Source organism: Octopus sinensis, linkage group LG11 (assembly GCF_006345805.1).
Source record: "Octopus sinensis linkage group LG11, ASM634580v1, whole genome shotgun sequence".
In the NCBI taxonomy this organism is placed as follows: Eukaryota; Metazoa; Mollusca; class Cephalopoda; order Octopoda; family Octopodidae; genus Octopus; species Octopus sinensis.
In genome coordinates, this window is record NC_043007.1 from 48,959,541 (window position 1) to 48,977,619 (window position 18,079).

At 36.8% G+C, this 18,079-nt stretch overlaps 1 protein-coding gene across 2 annotated transcripts; it reads right to left on the reverse strand.

Moving 5' to 3' along the window:
- Window positions 1–2,183: 2,183 nt before the first annotated feature.
- Window positions 2,184–9,741, reverse strand: LOC115217136 (UDP-glucuronosyltransferase 2C1). 2 transcript variants are annotated; one of them, XM_029786747.2, is made up of 2 exons: window positions 9,407–9,741; window positions 2,184–3,794 (listed from the first exon to the last, which is right to left on the reverse strand). In XM_029786747.2, exon 2 carries the CDS (start codon window positions 3,769–3,771, stop codon window positions 2,242–2,244), a length of 1,530 nt encoding a protein of 509 aa, XP_029642607.1. In that variant the 5' UTR covers window positions 3,772–3,794; window positions 9,407–9,741; the 3' UTR covers window positions 2,184–2,241. The 2 variants fall into 2 exon arrangements, with proteins under 2 accessions (XP_029642607.1, XP_036363371.1); XM_036507478.1 differs by lacking the exon at window positions 9,407–9,741 and adding an exon at window positions 7,880–8,012.
- Between the last annotated feature and the right edge of the window lie 8,338 nt (window positions 9,742–18,079).

The following is an 18,079-nucleotide window of genomic DNA, read 5'->3' on the forward strand; positions in this document are numbered from 1 at the left end:
TAGGTTTGGAAAAACTGGGTAACAGAAAACTATAATAAGAAGCTAGATGACTGGGGTAAATTTTGATACTTTCCACCCGCATGATTTTCACTAAGAAAAGGAAACTCAGATTTTTTGCATGGAATCAAGTATCCTGACCTCGTAATGTGTCATAACCCCCTTATTTTTTGTTTGGAAAGAAAGGTGGGGTGGGAAACTGGGCACTTCCCTATCCCAGAATCGTTGGAAATTTTTTTTTTCCATTGAACTGAATTACAGTGACTTCCTAATGTCCTACAAAACACCTTTTTTGGTTTGGAAAACAGGGTGTGAAACCCTCAGAAATATTTTTTACTGTTTCTTTCTTTGCCCACATTTTTAGATAATATTTTGCAGAAATACGTTTTTGAGAGAGTGTGGATTGCATTAGATTGAAAATTCAAACAAGTTGAAAAGAATGGGTGAAAATGCTGAGGTTAGTGGTAATGAAGTCTGATAGATAAAGAAGGATACAAAATTCATCTAAAAAACACGTTAGTGTTTGTGTGGGAAACAAGTAAAAGTATAATATTAAAACAATATTTTTCATACCTCTTAAAATCACTGGAGGCACATTAGGAGGTCACCGTAATTCAGTCAACGAAAAAAATTTCCACTGATTCCAGGATGGGAGGTCTGGTTTCCCATACTCTTTTTTTTTCCCGAATAAAACTAAGGGGTTTGTTGCACATTATGAGGTAAGGGTATTTGATTCTACGCAAAAAATCTGAGTTTTTTTTTCTCAGTGAAAATCGTGCGGGTGTACTTCCCAATGGGGATGGGGTGAAATTTCTGGGGGTTCCACCTCACCCCATTTCCGGCACCCCCAAAAAATGGATTTCGTGGCATATTAGGAGGTTACCTTAATTCATTCAACAGAAAAAAAAAATTCTAATGATTCCGGGATGGGGTGGGTCCGGTTCCCCCACTTTTCCAAACAAAAATAGGGGTTTATGGCACATTAGGAGGTCCGGGTACTTGATTCCACGCAAAAAATTTGAGTTGTTTTTTTCTTAATGAAAATATCAAAATTTACTGAGGGGAGACATAAAAAATAAGAATTTTGCCAGTGTTCTACAGCATGAAATATTCCAGTTTGCAAGATCATAGGACTCAAATGAAATGCGACATAACAGAAAAGTGTGTATAGGATAATAGCATACTTGCTCTTCTGACATTTAAAAGAAAGAGAGAGAGAGAAATGTTATGTTGAAAGCTTGTTCAATGAGGAGAACACACAGGCGAACATCTTCCGAGAGTAAGATCTAACAGAGGGACCAACCATTCATCTTAATTGTATGACGGCTAGAGCAATTAAAGATATAAAGATATGAATGGCATATAGTCTATCTACTGAGATACTTAGAATATCTGAGAGTAGGTTACCCATATAGCCAAGTAGGTAGTGCAGGAAGCTGTCACATTCAAGGACGATGACAAAATCATTATTATTGTCACCTGCTACAAAGTCAAAGATGATGCACTAGACCAGGAGTCGGTGAACAGGGGTAAATTACTTCAAGTGGGTTCAAAATTAAAATTTGTGGGGTTAATGAAGATTCATTAGACATAAGTAAAATTATATAAAAAACGTGTTCCTTATGACAGAAATTGTTCTTCTGGCATGAGGAAGCAGTCAAAAATTTATTGCCTTTTGCAACAACTTACCTTTGCGAACAAGAATTTTCCACTCAAATGAACATAAAAACAAAGCAGTGTAATTGATTGAACCCTGAAGACTGTATCCAAATTGCTCTGGCATCAAAATGTCCCAATTCTGATGTAATTGTAACAAAAATGAAATCACATCATTTTCCCAAAACCTGAAATGAAAAAGTTTCTAGAAAAATCCTTTTGTTTCATAATGCAGATATTAATTTATTTTATATTTCTTATATTTATAATTGTATTCCCCATATAAATAGATTCAATAAGCCCTATGAATTCAAAGAATCTAGGATTTCCTTTCAAATCAAGTGGGGGTAACCTCGGCATAAATAAATATATTTTGGGGTAACTGGTTCAAAAAGTTCCCCGACCCTTGCACTAGACAAAAGAGGGAACCTATGTTTGAACCAATAGAATCTAAGCCAACAATGCTATTGTTCACCGTATCCGATATAAAATTCTCAAAAAATAAATAAATAGATAAATAAATGACAAAGAAGATTTTATTACTATTTTATTGATAAAGTTTTTATAATTGTAAAATTATTTTTTATTTTAATCCATTTTCTTCTTTTTTACACAACAACATCGGTAACATTTTTGAATGACAAATTTTACCAAACACAGTGAGACAATAATTACAGCCAGAAACACAGCATATATATCCAGCATGAGAAATTGGTAAAGTTGCATAGTTTGACAGGTTGATCTTAAGTAATCTCCACCATATTTAATAACATGGTCTATATAGCGTGCACCTCTTGCAGCAGGAGTCTCAGGACGGGAACGGAATATTTCACTTGCTTGTTTAATCTTGTTTTTATATTTGGGATTTACAATCAGTTCATTAATGGTTGAAACAAGCTCATCTTTAGTGTAATTATATATATCCATAGGAATTCCATATCCCTTTACTTGTATTCGACGTCCATTGTGAAACTGATCACCAAAGACTGGAAAACCAAGCATAGGCACTCCATGGTAGAGAGCCTCAAACTGCCCATTGTTACCACAGTGTGTAATAAAGAGTTTTGTTTTTGGATGACCCAAAAGATCATTTTGTGGTAGCCATTTTGTTAAGAAGATGTTTGATGCAATGAACTTTGGAGCTGAATGTTTCCAAATGACATCATATTTTATTTCTTTAAAAGCTATTTCCAACTTCTCTAAATGTTTTTCTGGGAAATTGTCCAGAAAACTGCCAAATGAAACAACAATGATTCCATGATTAGATTTTTCTACAAACTTATGTAGGTCCCCTTTCAATGGTGCTGCTGGTCGTGTTGCTGGGCCACCAATATGTTTAACATTAGGAAGTGAAGGTGATGCAAACTCTAATAATACATCAGTCTCAGAAAGATATAAAGCAGCCTGATGCATCAAATTTTCAAAACTTATTTCAGGTTTCTCTGGAGCATAAGCTTTAACACTTTTTGCAGGATTTCCCATTAGTGTGAGAAAATATGAAGGCACTGTCAGGATATGGTTTACCATTCTTTCATAGAAATTCATTTGGTCTGAATAAAATGTCAGCATGCTGGGATAAACAGATGCATGCCATGGTGTTCGAGTAATTGCATGATGTTCTGGGCTTATTCCTTGGAACACATATGGAATGGATAGTCTGTATGGTATAATAGCCAGACAGTTACTCATAAAAACATAATCTACAACAGCAATTGTAGCATTGACTGCTTTTAGTGACTGAAACCATTCCTGGTCCAGTAAAAAGCTGTCGCAAATAGCATGGATTTCTTGTGAGATCATTTTCCAAGTTACACTGAAATTCTTTGAAAATTGTTGGGTTGATATTTTCTCAAAGTAGGTAACTCTTGGATTATTTTTCATGGGTATAATTTTTATCCCTTCAAAGGACTTGAAACGCTCAGCGAGTTTCTCTGTCATGGGGTAGTAACATGTATGAGAATATTTGCTCAATTCTTTAGCTACATAAGCCATACCTTGTGCATGACTAAAAAGTGGCCATGACAAAAACAAGATGTTGTCAGCTTCAACAATTTTATTTGCAGTTATGAGAAACAGCCATACTATGCTGCTAGACATTTTCCACCACAACGCAGCCATTCAGGAGGAAAATCTTCAAATACCTGAAAATAAAAAGAAATTATTATCATTATTATTATCATCTTTATTATTATTATCATAATTAGTAAGTGAGAGAACAGTGCACACCATCATAGTGACACTGGGGTAAAATATATGAAGCCCAGTAAACTCATTATGACTACCTGGCTGATAATGGTACACCAGGAACATGCATCACAACCATATGTGCACAACATGGTGATCTCATATCAAGATTAACAGTGCAGGTGGGGTTCAGTCAGAATTTTCTTCAGGTCAATTAGCTCATCTTGCTCTAAAGGTTGCTTGAATAAGGATTGTTTAAGGATATAGAATGAAACACCCATGTTTCCAGAGGTGAATTACTGATACCCCAAAGAATTCCTCTCAACACATGACCATGATGCTTCCCCAATTCTTCTGTTTGTGATCAGAGGTGCACATATTGTCAGCCATTAAGGAACATGTTCAACTGGGTAAGGTCAAGCAAGTGACAAGCAAATCTGTGGTGCTGAGCAGAATATTTGCTGTAGCCATCTTTTATACTAAGGCAAAACAATGTACAAGATAACACTTCCAATCAGCTAAGATGAGAAGCCACGAGAACCACTGCTTGGTACTGCATCAGGGCATTTATCATTATTATTATCATTATTACTATTATTATTATTATTATTATTATTATTATTATTATCATCATCATCATCATTATTATTGAGTGAGAGCGCAGTGTATGCCATAAAAGTGACACTGGGGTAAAATATACAAAGCCCAGTATACCCATACGGCACATACAGCACAACCATATATGCATGAGATGGTGATCTCATATCAATGTAAACAGCAAATGACCTTGCTAGTAGGGCCCAGTAAGAATTTTCTTCAGGCTGATTAACCCATCCCACTCAAAAGGTCCCTGAATAAGGGTTAAATGAAACACCCATGTTTCCAAAGGTGAATTATCCAAGCCCTAAAGAATTCCACCCAACACATGGCTATGATGCTTCCCCACTACTTCTGCTTGGGATCAGAGATGCACATCGTCAGCCACTGTGGGACATGCACAACTGGTTAAGGTCAAGCAAGCGACAAGCACATCTGTGGTATTGAGCAGAATATTTGCTGTAACCCATTTATTTATTACCTCTGCCTTAGCAAAGGTGGAGGTATTGTTTTAAGTTGTGTTTGTTTGTCCGTGGACAAGATATCTCAAGAACCACAGGATGGATTTGGATGAAACTTTCAGGGATGTTTGTCCTCATGGTTGGTACAAATTGATTAGATTTTGGATCAATCTGGTACAGGACAAGGATTCTGGATTATTTGTTATATTTATTTTACATGATTACAATCTTACATTAACTTTCAAGTCTTTCTCAATTATCTCCCTTTAGGCTGTGACTATTTTGTATGGTGAATTTGTTAACGTTGGCTTGTATTAGATAAGGATAAACTATTTATTACTGTTACTAAATTTTCTACAGCTACTTTCACATTCCTTGACTACCATTGGAATTGATCAGGTACAGGACAAGAATTCTGGATTATTTTTCCGGTTTGTTTTACTTAATTTTTGAGAGTAGTCGGGTTCATTTTTAGTTTGTGAGAGCAGTCGAGTTTATTTCAGATATTCTCATTTTAAAAATCATCTCCAGCTAATCGCTGAGAGGTCATTAGTGTTGCCTTGGCAGAAGTTTATGCTCTCTGAGAGCTCTTCTTCTTATTATTATTCACATTCTCATGCCAAATCCATTGCAATCCCAAAGAGGAAAGCAGCAGCAACCATAATGTGAAACACTGGATCAGAGAGGAAATAAGGCCATGGGAAATACTAACAACTCCATGGATATAGAAAGGGCCCCAGATGAGACAAAACCACCCAAGTGGATGATCGTTGAGTGACTCTCAGAAAAAGGGGAGAGAAAATACAGACGTAACCCCTATATCCCAAAAGTTTGTGGGCACAAAACTGAGTTGTTTCACGGCAGCCAATCTTGAAACCAAAGCTGCAAGCCAACAACCTCAGTAGCAGCAGCAGAAGCTACAACAACATCAACAAGAGATAAATCAACTACAACAACATCAAAGAAAGAAACAGCATTCTCAGCAACAGCAAGAGACACAACAAGATCTGCAACAGGAGAAGCTGAAACAAAAAGAACCAAAATAACAACAATCACAAGTGACGGAACTTATTGAACAATATCTCTCCCAAGAGCCTCTGAACTACAGTTCAACAGAATGAGAACAGAGAATTAATGGAATTTGTAAACACAAATACAGACAAAAGTTTGACAATGAACGAGGGTCTTGACGCTCTCACCATTGCCAAAACCACAGACGGGTGGTTCATGAAAACGTGAATTGACACTAAAGATTGCCACAATTGGCCTAAACACTTAACTGAAAAATTCTGATGACTGGATGCTAAAACTTCTATTAAAGCACAAAAACAAGAAAACCCCATATTCAATACAAAACAGGTAAGGAAATATCTAAGTGAATTCCAAATACAGCAAGTCCCAGAATTGGATGTACTGGAAACAAGTACAGAAAAAACTAAGTGCATGCTAAAACTGTTGCCTTAGATATTCTCACTGATAAACAGCAAATTAAATAAATAAATATATAAACCTCTCAATGGCAAATACCCAAAGAGAGCTAATAATGCTGATGTTAACAATGATTATCATCTGGCATAAAATCAGAGACAGAAAGGTTTAGCAGCCCAGGATCAATGCTTACCTATAAGAAGCTACCAGGCCAACATCTTAAGCAGAAACCATTGATCATATTGTCTCCATGTGCAGCCTTTTCGCACCCACAAAATACCTCAATAGGCATGATAGAGTGGCACAGTATATTCACTGGGAATTTGCAAGGACCTGAACCTGCCCCTTGATAAAAACTGGTGGTAACAAACCACCCCAGTGCTTGAAAATGATCACGTCTCACTCCTTTGGAACTTTACTGTTCAAACAGACAGAAAGATAGATGCAAATAAGCCAGACATTATATTGAAGGATTTCAGACAAAAATCTAGCTTCCTCATCAATATGACTGTCCCAATTGACATAAAGGAATCTGTCAAGACCTACTGAAAACTGAGCAAATATAAAGATCTTGAAGTAGAAATTGGAAAAATGTGGAACCTCAAGACTAGAACAATACCTGTTGTTATAGGTGCCTGAGGAGTGATAGCAAAAGGGGCTGACTGTTACCTATCTCTGATACCAGGAAATCCAAAACTAGAAGAATAGTGGTTGTGGGAACTGCTCATATACTACGAAAAATATTGTCTACGTTATTCCAAAAATGTTTTAATCTGTAAACAATATCAAAATACTTTTAAATGTACATAACAGCAAACTCCTTTTATAGTCATCTTAAGATCATATTATCATCAAATTATTTTTAAAACCAATTTTTAATTTTCTTATTTTTTGACAGTCATTCTCTAGAACAATACTTGGTGCAAAACCAAAAATATGGTACCCTAGTCATAAAACCAACTTGTAGTCTCTTGAGGTCTCTGCATGAGACTCAGAGTCAACTTGTATAAATACAAAGCAGCAGACAAACATATAGTAATAATAATGATAATTTCAAATTTTGGTACAAGGCCAGCAAGATCGAGGGAAGGGGTAAGTCAATTACATCGACCCCAGTATTCAACTGGTACTCTTTTTATCAACTCTGGAAAGATGAAATGTTTTCCATTCCTTTAAACATGGTTTGTTCTTGCAAAATATTTTGTCAAAGTCTTACACAAGTTGAAGTTTGAAAAATAGATTGGAATTTTGAAAAAAATATCAATAAAGCAATAATTTCAGTTGCTTTATTTGAAGTATAACGGGACCAAAAGGGCTCTTGCTACCACTTCTATCCATAAAACAAATGGCTGCGGCACATTTTCTAACTAAAATGGCATATTTCTATCTGTTTTGTGTGGGAGTTGAAAAAAAATGTCATGCAAAACCCAAACTGAGGACCACTTCATTTTGTCAGTATATTTTCTAAGTAAATATTTCTTTCCTTGGCAAAGGGGATCATCATTCTCTAGCCTGAGTCGAAATATCCCAATGGGAAGAAAATTGCTCAAACTCACCATCACTGAAAATACACTGCTGAAAGTCTTCTTTTTCTCTCGAATTTATTTAATTCCCATGTTGAACAGAAAAGTTTCTACAGAATGGTAAACATCTCTTTAAAATGTAAATCACAAATCTGTCTATCAGAAAGTGTTCCAGAATGTGGCATACAATAAAATGACAAAAGAAAAGAAGAATTTAATTGTGCAAAGGGGAAGTTAATGGGGAGTGTGTGTGTTTGTGTGGGAGGAGTTGAGATTAAGTAAAGTCATCATCATCATCAAGTATTTATTTAATTTATTTTGATATTTTATTATATCGACATCTTTTGTTTAACAACATAAACATTAAAATCACCACAAATGTCATGATGGAAATAGCAGTGAAATCTCACTTAAATTACACTGAACAGCAGGCATATCAAACACACAGCTCTTTCAAACAAAAATGCGGCCCTCAGGTGGCGGAGTTTCAGATCAGGACGTCCACATAAGTTGGAATTTTTCCGTTTTGACGGAGATTTTTCCAATATCTTTTTCTTTTTACCATTGACAGTGAAATGATTTGAACATCTTTTTATGAAAATTATTTAGGATAATTTATGATTTTTTCACCTCCCCCACAATTTTTTTTTCTTCACCGAAAAGGCTTCTTCCATTGTTTTTAAGTGTGTAGCGCATAAAAAAAACAAAAAAAAAACATTGGCTAAAATCGGTCCGGAGGCGGGGGCGGGTGAGATGGAAAGAAAAAAAAATCGCGAATTCTCCTAAACTTTTTTTCCATAAAAATGCCCCTCTCTCATCATTCGCTGAAATTTCAACACAGGATACAAATAAAGAAAAATTGGAAAAACCTCCGTCAAAGTTGAGAAAATCCAGGTTATGTGGGCTCCTGATCCGAAATCCCGCCTTTTATTATAGAGACGACTTGTCTGGACAACTTTTTTAACATAAGCATTATATCAATACAAAAGATAACGAATCAATAAGGAAAGTTCTATAACGTTGGAAACAGCAGTGAAATCTCGCTCAAATTATACATGCGGCCCACGGGTGGCGTAGCTAGGTTTGAAAACAGGGAAAAAAAATATTCATAATAAAAACAATTATTGATGAACATATATAAGCTTTTAAAAGATTTTTAGGCGGAAGTAAAGAATACGTATACAGCCCGTTTTTAGCATAACAAAAAAACCTGACCCTAAACACCGGGTGTGCGTATTCTGTACTTTCGCCGATTTTTACTCAGAAATAAAGAAATCTTGTAAACCAGTATTTAAAAATATGCGACCCGTAGCGACTCTGCAGTCAGACATGCCTCTGGTACAGAGAAAGAATGAGGTAGCGATAGCCAACAGGGATATCTTTGATTACAGGTCAGCTGGCCTTGAGATGACCTGGAGTTAAACAACCACCTTAACATTTGAAATAAACATGATATTTTGATGGAAGTTTTCAATACAAATCACTTTATAAAGTTTGTATCATATGAACAAGGATGAGGCATGAATCATAAAAGTTGAATGCTTAAAAAAAAATACTTACAGTAGAAAGAGGGCGAACGTAAAAGAGGACTGTTCTGGCAATTTTTAAACTCGACAATGGAATGCAGTGAAAATTACCTCTGCTTATAAAACGTTTTCTTTGTATTAGATATCAATATTTGTTGATATAAACGACGCCGCGAAGGGAGGTAACATTGCTATGCAATACAGCACTCTAAGTGTACACACACCCCCTTTCACGCATGTTTACGTTTGGGAGGTTTTGTAAACGCACATTCATATATTTCTCTAAGTCTGAAAGAGATATTTACTTGAGTGCATTCCAATTATGCACATTATACAATGAAGGAGGAAAGTGTTGTATACAGTGCTCAGGAGCAGTGCAACTAGAAAAAAAAGGCCATCAGGTGTACGGTTGCAATATTAAAACAAGTCTCTCTAAGAAGAAATGAATCTAGGTTATAAACACGCATGAACATTTATTTTTAGAGCCTCAGCCAGTCATAGTTGCTCATATATGTAAATATCGCCCTTCCACACAACCGATGTGGGCCAATCCAGTTCGGAACTTGTGCCTTCTCATGTGCTGCTGACAGAACATATAGAACTGAAATACAAATTGCAAAATATTCAGTTTCGTCAATCTGTCATGGATTGGTACATTTTATGGAGCCTTCCCCACATCAGGACGAAAGGCAAAGTAAACCTCGGCGAGATTTTAACTCAGAACATCAAGAGTCGGAACTAATATGCTTTTCTACATTAGGCATAAAGCCAGAAATTTTGGGGGAGAGGTCCAGTCGAGTAGATCGACTCCATTACGCAACTGGTACTTAATGTATCGACTTCGAAAGGATGAAAGGCATAGTCGAGCTCGGCGGAATTTGAACTTAGAACATAAAGACAGACGAAATACTGCTAAGCATTTCGCTCGGCGTGCTAACGTTTCCGCTAGCCCGCCGCCTTCGTCGGAACTAATATTGCGAAATTTTCTACCCAACACTGTGATGGTTCTTATGTATAAACATTTAGTACCAAAATGTGTGGGTGTGTATGATGAGCTTGCTTATGTGTATAAATAGGCTGTGTATGCATATGTGAGCGTATATAGGTGCATTGTAGGTGTGTGAGTGTGCGTCTGTATAATTAATCGCCTTCTGGATTATTGGAAAGGTTAAACAAGATAATGTTTCTGTTGTACATCTGGTGTTATTTGTTATGGTTTGCCCAATCTAGTTTAGCTCGTTGTTCAAATGTCTTTTTGACAGGGTTCTCTTGTTGTCAGAATCAAGATTTTAAAAATATTTCTCTTTTCAATGATACAACAATTATCAGGTGTAATTTTCACCGAAATTTATGTGTATCTCTATTTGACACTAATAGCATGAACTTCTCTGCTCTGCACAAATATTATACCTTCGACAAAAATCCTGTTATGGTCAGCTATATGGCTAGCATAGGATTATAAATCTGTAACTACAACTCGAAATCTATAAACACCAGAAACATAAACAAGCCTGAATACATTCGTAGCGACACGATAAGGTGCCATTTCACACTCACAAACAAATTCTATGAAAATAATATACAGGTTCGATGTAGAATTGGCACAGCATACAGAAAAATGTACATCTATTTAATCAAGAATACCTTTAATGCATACTTCGCACAACACACTCATTCGTTTATATCAGTGGTTCTCAACCATTTTTTTTACCTATGGATCCCTTTCATTGCTATTTTGCTCGGTGGACCCTCGTAACCATTGAATAATAATAAAAGCCCCCAACGGCCATATCGACCCAGGTTGAGAATTACTGGTTAACATGGTGGTATTACACATTTTCCAAAAATAAGTATACAAATAATCGTTACACCGCTCAGTACAAAACGTACACTTTTAAAGCCTAATTCACAAAGAACACTCATTCGTTTAGATGTAGAAATAAGTTCATATAAAAGCGATGTACCATTCAGTAAAAATGTACATATATTTAACTTAAAATATCTTAAAACTGTGTAAAATGAACTGTTGCGCCAACACGATTGGACAGCTGGAAACCGACCAATACAAAAAACAGGTTAGTTTAATCATGAGGTCAAGCGACCTGGAACGAAAAGGGCTCTAGAGCCGATATTCGGGTATTTAAGCCTAGATGAATCTGTAGTGACCCCTAGCGGTCAAGCAGGAAAGCAAAACGAAAAAGGGATCTAACAAAAGTAATTTCCCTCGACCTTCTCGAATATTGTAGAAGCTTTCAATTAATTTCCGGTTGATGTGGAAGTCAGGGACTGCCGGTTCAGCCCTTATATAAAGCGAACGAATTTCTAATTTCTTGCGCCTTTTGCTTGTCAGTTCATGGGCGTATGCATTGAGCCACGCTGCTCGCACTGATCCGCACGCGCGCTTATTCTCATTTGATTGAGACCTGTGGTTGCAAAGTATGTTCATGTATGTTACAAGCCTTTTCTTTCAAACCATTCATATATGTTAACGCATTACATCCAGTAATAAATATGTTATGACTAATTATGAACGGCTCACAAGTTCTTATTTTTATTGTCGTTTTATGCACAAGATGGTGACTCCTCTTTCTCGCATGCATTTGTAAAATTGTCACATACTGCCATCACTACAAGTCAAAACGAAAACATCTCACACATAGCGACAGTGTAAATCACTTCTGCTACAGTCACTCCCCTGCCAGAATATTTGTCATAGACAAAAGTGCGACACGCCATGAAAAAATAATTATCCAAAATCTGTTGAAGCAGAAGAAAAGCAAAGCAAAATAAATATTTCAGGACCAAATGGAAAATTCAACGCTCAGTATTGATGTGTTAGAGTCGATAGTACAAAGCAGGAAGCATATGTGTATGTATGTATGTATGAACGTTGAGCAAAAAATATTTGAGTCAAAAATGTTTGAAGAAAATATTTAACAATCAAAAACAGGAACAATGTAAAAAAGGGGTCCTGAAAAGTGGAAACATGTGAAAATGTATAAAGCCAGTCTTTTGAAAGTACAAACACGCAAAAAGTTCATTGTGTACAAAGAATTCACTTGAAGATGTTAGTAAATAACGTTGTATATGGCAAAGGATAGTTCTACAAGCGTCATGATAAGATGCCGGAATCCAAAATAGCACAGTAGAAGACAAGTTTTTATTGAAAATGAGCACCAAAATATGGAATGCAGTTCGAAGATTGCAGGATCGGCAGTCGAGACAGGGCATCTAGTCGAGCGGTCATTGCTTGAAGACGCTGCCATGCAAGGTAACCGACAAGTGAAGTCGGAGTAGTGAGTAAGGGTGACTGAAAGGTGCCGTGCAATTGAAGACAGGCCAGTGCTCCCACATTCTCAGGCCAAGAGAAGCGGGTAGGTGACGAAAAGTGCTGAACTGGGAGTAAGGAGGCATCAAGAAATGTAACCGCGCATTTTACTGCTATTTTCAGCAAGTAGATGACGCTGTGTAAGAATGAAACATGAAGAGAGCTACCAAAAAGTTGTTAGGATGATATAGCCGTCAAGATTTTCGCGTGAAAAACTGCAAAGACCTTAGCTGCAAAGAAGTCCTTAGGTAAAGGCTCTGCAAGTCATTGATAAAATGGAAAACTTGACCGCTGAAAAAATTCTTAGCTTTCCACATGTGATAGAGCTGATAATGTTGAGGCAATCATGAAGATGGACTCACTAAATCACTCACGTCAGGGGTCACCAATTATAACCATTGGTGGTAAATGAGGGAAATATATAAAATGGTATAAGCGACGTGAAATTGAAAACGAACTGGTAAGCGACGATTTACTCTCTGTTCTAGAATACAATGATTGCCATACAAATTAATTTACCGTGTAAGGTAAAATGAACTGTTGCGCCAACACGATTGGACAGCTGGAAACCGACCAATACAAACAACAGGCTCGTTTAATCACGAGGTCAAGCGACCTGGAACGAAAAGGGTTCTGGAGCCGATATTCGGGTATTTAAGCCTAGATAAGTCAAAACAAAAACATCTCACACATAATGACAGTGTAAATTCCTTCTGCTCAGTGAAAGTTAGATTCACCTAGAGTACTACATCAATATATGAATAGTTGCTAAGAAACCATTTGAAAATACGTCGTACTTTCATCTAGTCAATTGTATGCAGAACACGTGATGTTTCAGGTATTTACATGCAAGAATATATACCGTGTATACTCGAGTAATAGTCGATCTCATGTAAAAGTCGAACTCCTATTTTTTTGTCAAAACATTGGGAATTTTCCATACACTCCGTATAAAAGTCGACCCTAGTATTTCAAGAACAACAGGACAACATTTGTGGGTCAAGGTACCATATTATCCTGTATGTAGAAATAACAGTTACAAAATTGTGTGGATACCTTACTGTAGCCTGCTCTATAGGTGGAATGCTTGATGCTTATAGTAAAATACCATTTAATAGCGAGCACTTCACATCTGTTGATGGGTGCTACATCACCATTACTAAAATGTATGCACAGGATATGCTGCAAGCCTGCATGCATCTCCAAGCACAATAATCACATGTATCATACACTCGTTGTTTACATGATGAGAAACGTGTTTCACAGACAGCACTTCTGGCGGACACTGGCAAACGCCACTGCCTGAATTCGTACAAAGACATGACTTTGGTAAACTTAAAAACTTCAATTAATCGCTAGATCAGTGGTTTCCATACGACATTTATATTTTCCTCATCTCCAAATACAATAAACACATGCGTCATACGCTCATCTGTTTACATGTTGAGAAACGTGTTTTACAGACAACACTATCAGCGAACAACAGCAAACACCACTGTATGAATTCGTACAGAGGCATGACTTCAGTAAGTCTAAAAGTATTTAGTTAATCGCTAGATCAGTGGTTCCCAAATTGCTTTTTACTGTGGAATCCTTCGACATTATTTTTAAAAACGTGGAAGCCCTGATAACTTTCAGGGAAACCTGGGTTTTGTAGAACACACTTTGGGAATCCCTGCTCCAGATTAACAACTCTACAACATATTATGGACATTTACTGGTAACTGCACATAACATCCTGCAGCTTTTTATTTCCATTTCTGTGGGAACAATAAATACACAGAATACAACACACTGCTTACCTTATAAGAATCGTGTGGCGAACGCATTCCACGAAATGACAACTGGTAGTGAACATGAATACGATAGCACCTAGGCCAAAATGCATTCACATTATATTATTACTGTAAGTTTCATACTGATCTATTTTTTTTTATTACAGCTCTTGTTTCATAGCATAACATAATTTGCACTGGTATTCCTTTCTGCTTTGATGCAGATTCGATTTAACGATTCCTCCCAGCTACAATGATCTATGGAACTATATCGGAGTCAAACCGATTACTTTTATCGGAGAAAAATAGTTTAAAATGCTATGGCAATTTAAACATAAAAACATACTAAGTAAATAAACACGCAAAATCATAATAAAGCCTCCAAAAAGTTGTTTTATTGTTCCAACACAAACCAAAGAAGATGTAACATAGCGGCAGCGATCGAAAACTGGGCGGAGGTAAAGAATGTATACACCACGCGTTTTCGGTGGGTTTTTTTTTTTCAAAATTTTTTATGTTTTCGATATAGGAGAATACGATTTTGCCTAAAAATCACGTTTTCAAAATTTGGAAAGGGCATTGAGTGTTTCTTAAAGAAAAATTAGAAGTTAAAAAAATAAAAATCCCAGATTCGTAATCTCTGTATTTTTCTATGTGGATTTAAAAAATCGAAAAAAAAAAAAAGTTAAAAATTAAGAAGTTGGGGTGGGGGTGGGGGGAATTACAATTTTGAAAACGGCATTTTGGGGGAAAATCGTATTCTCCTATATCGAAAACCTAGAAATCCGAAAAAATTTTTGAAAAAACAACTCCATCGAAAACGGGCGGTGCACACATTCTTTACCTCCGCCCGAAAACCGTACCATTACAACAAAACAAGAACACAAAAAGCCAAACTGAATATCGCCACAATACCCCAAAGGTCATGAATTCATAGAAAAACAAGTACAGTCAGTCAAGAAAACACTAGTCAAATGCTGGGAAACTAAGGAAGATCCACACCTGTCACTTCTGTCCTTACGAGCAACACCATTGAGGGCTGACATGAAGTCCCCAGCAGAAATGCTGAGTGGCAGGAAATACAAAACCACCCTGCCAACAAAGATCCAGCCTCCTTTGACCAGGAAGAGACAAGGGCAAAGCTAACAGCCACTCAAGAGCAAGGACAGAAATATTAAAACAAATATGCACAATACTTACCTGAGATATTTGGAGGACACCACGTGCATGCTCAAGATCCCATAACCAAAACTTGGATCCCAGCACAGGTAGTCAGTAGAGCCGAAACCCCAAGATCATACATTATAGAGACTGAATCTAGTAAGCAGCTGAGACGTAACGGGGCCCACAAGAACTACAACACCCACAGCAGATTACGGCACATACAGAATGCGTGCTTCCAGAGAGTCATCACCTCAACAGACACCAATCACTCATCAGCAACACAACAACACCTCGACATCACGCACAACCTCCCAGACATCAGTACAGAGCACAACAAGGTCTACTAGATGGAGACACAATATCTTACCACCGATTCGATACCGCTAAAAAAAAAAAAGAAAAAAAGAAATAGATAAATAAATTTTAAAAAGGCTAAAAAAAGATAAATCATAAATTATTTCGCTTAGATTAGGAAACAGAAAACCATGCGTGTAGATAGAATAATCTCACGCTTTTTACTGCAATTAAACATACAATTACTTTGACAGAGGCACATTTTGATTTTGTCGCGTCATATCGAAATACCATATATATATATATATGGTACTATTTAAGAAGAGTGGTCCCGGTGCGCGCACTCGCGCATCCGCGCTAGCTAGTCGTGACTAGTCGATCCTACAACGACTACCAAGCAAAATTAATAAAACACAAAATAAATGATTTTTTTACACAAGGTAAATAATTTTTTAAAACAAAATAATTCATATATATGTATATATATATGCACACACACATACACACACACACCACACACACACACACACACACACACACACACAAATCCAGTATTAATGAGAACCACTGGCTACGAGAAAAGTAAGGTTACTTTAGTTCTTTCATGTATGGCTGATGGTACTAAATTAAAACCGATGGTTGTTGTTTTTTTTAAGATAAAACTGTGTCGAAGGAGAAATTTCCAAAAGGAATTGTCATCCATATGCATCTTCCAAGATGGATGGATGAAGGTGGATGTACAAAATGGATAAAGGAAGTTTGGCATTTACGACCTGGTGGACTACGAAAGGAAAAGAGTTTGCTCATGTGGGATCAGTTTTTAGAGTACATCTAGTGAAGAATGTTGTTGATAGCCTCCAGTCACAAAATACTGATACAGCTGTAATTCTCGGCAGACTTACAAGTATTTTGTAACCATTAGACGTTAGCATCAATAAGCCAATTAAGAACATGATGAGGATCAAGTGGATTAACTGGATGTGTAATGGAGAAAAAACGTACACGAAAGGAGGTAGTACGCGGGCTCCATCACTGCCTCTGATCTGTGAATGGATCGTTGATTCGTGAAAGGAAATAAAAGTTGAAACTATTGTCAAATCATTCAAGAAATGTGAAATTTCGAATGCGTTAGATGGTACAGAAGACGATTGTTTATGGGATGACATGGATAACGAAGAAGTGGATAATGTGCTACCTCTAGCTATGGACAACGAAGATGATGTTGTGCGAGGGAACTGTAATGCGGGGAAATAAGAAACAATTCGCCTACCTTCTCGTCGTTTTGCCGTCCAACTGTACTCGATCCAAAACTTGTGCCCAGCCCGCGTACCTAACGATAGCAGTTGCTAGTACCTATCCCTATCAGCTTGCTCGCCTTACGTCCATTCGTCTTGAGCACCCAAGGTAAAAGAGGATGAGATTTCCCACGGACCCCTTTTAATATGCTTATCCTTATGTGTGTGTCTTCCTTCCCTCACTTCCTCTTTCGCCCTTCCTGTCCCGGTCAAGCCCCTTCACCGTTGATGTCACAGCCCTTTCCTTCTGGCTCATCTCATTCCCACAGAAGATGAAGAGAATACTTATGATGATATCATTCATCCTGATGATTATGAGGCTTTATTCAGTGCTGAAGATGATGAACAGTGTGGTTGTTTTGATTTTGATGAACTTTTGTGTGTAAAATGTTTAAGATGTAGTACCGTAAAGCTGTATTACCGTAAATTTCTACTTCACTTTTTGTTTGCATAAATAAAAAGTTGATAATCTATTGGTTTTTATTGACATTATTAATCATTTTTTATATTTGTTTTATGTTTTGGGCATTAAGCTTTACTGAACTTATAAAAAAATAAAAGCGCAACAAAGAAATTAGTATGGTAGTCTCTAATCCAGCCACGAAGAAGAAAACGTTTTCGGTGGAGACTGTTAGTGGTGGAAAGTGGTGTTCTGCTACTACTTCTTTTATCAATTTTGGTATTTAAAACATTAAGTTGCATTTAATTAATTAGAAATAAAAATGCACTCCAAATATACTGTGCCATAATACACGTGTGATGACTTTAACCATGAATAGGAAAATAGTGTAATGTTATTGAAGAGTTATGTGAAACAAGCCTAGTAAGTATCAGCTGTATGCACCGTATTG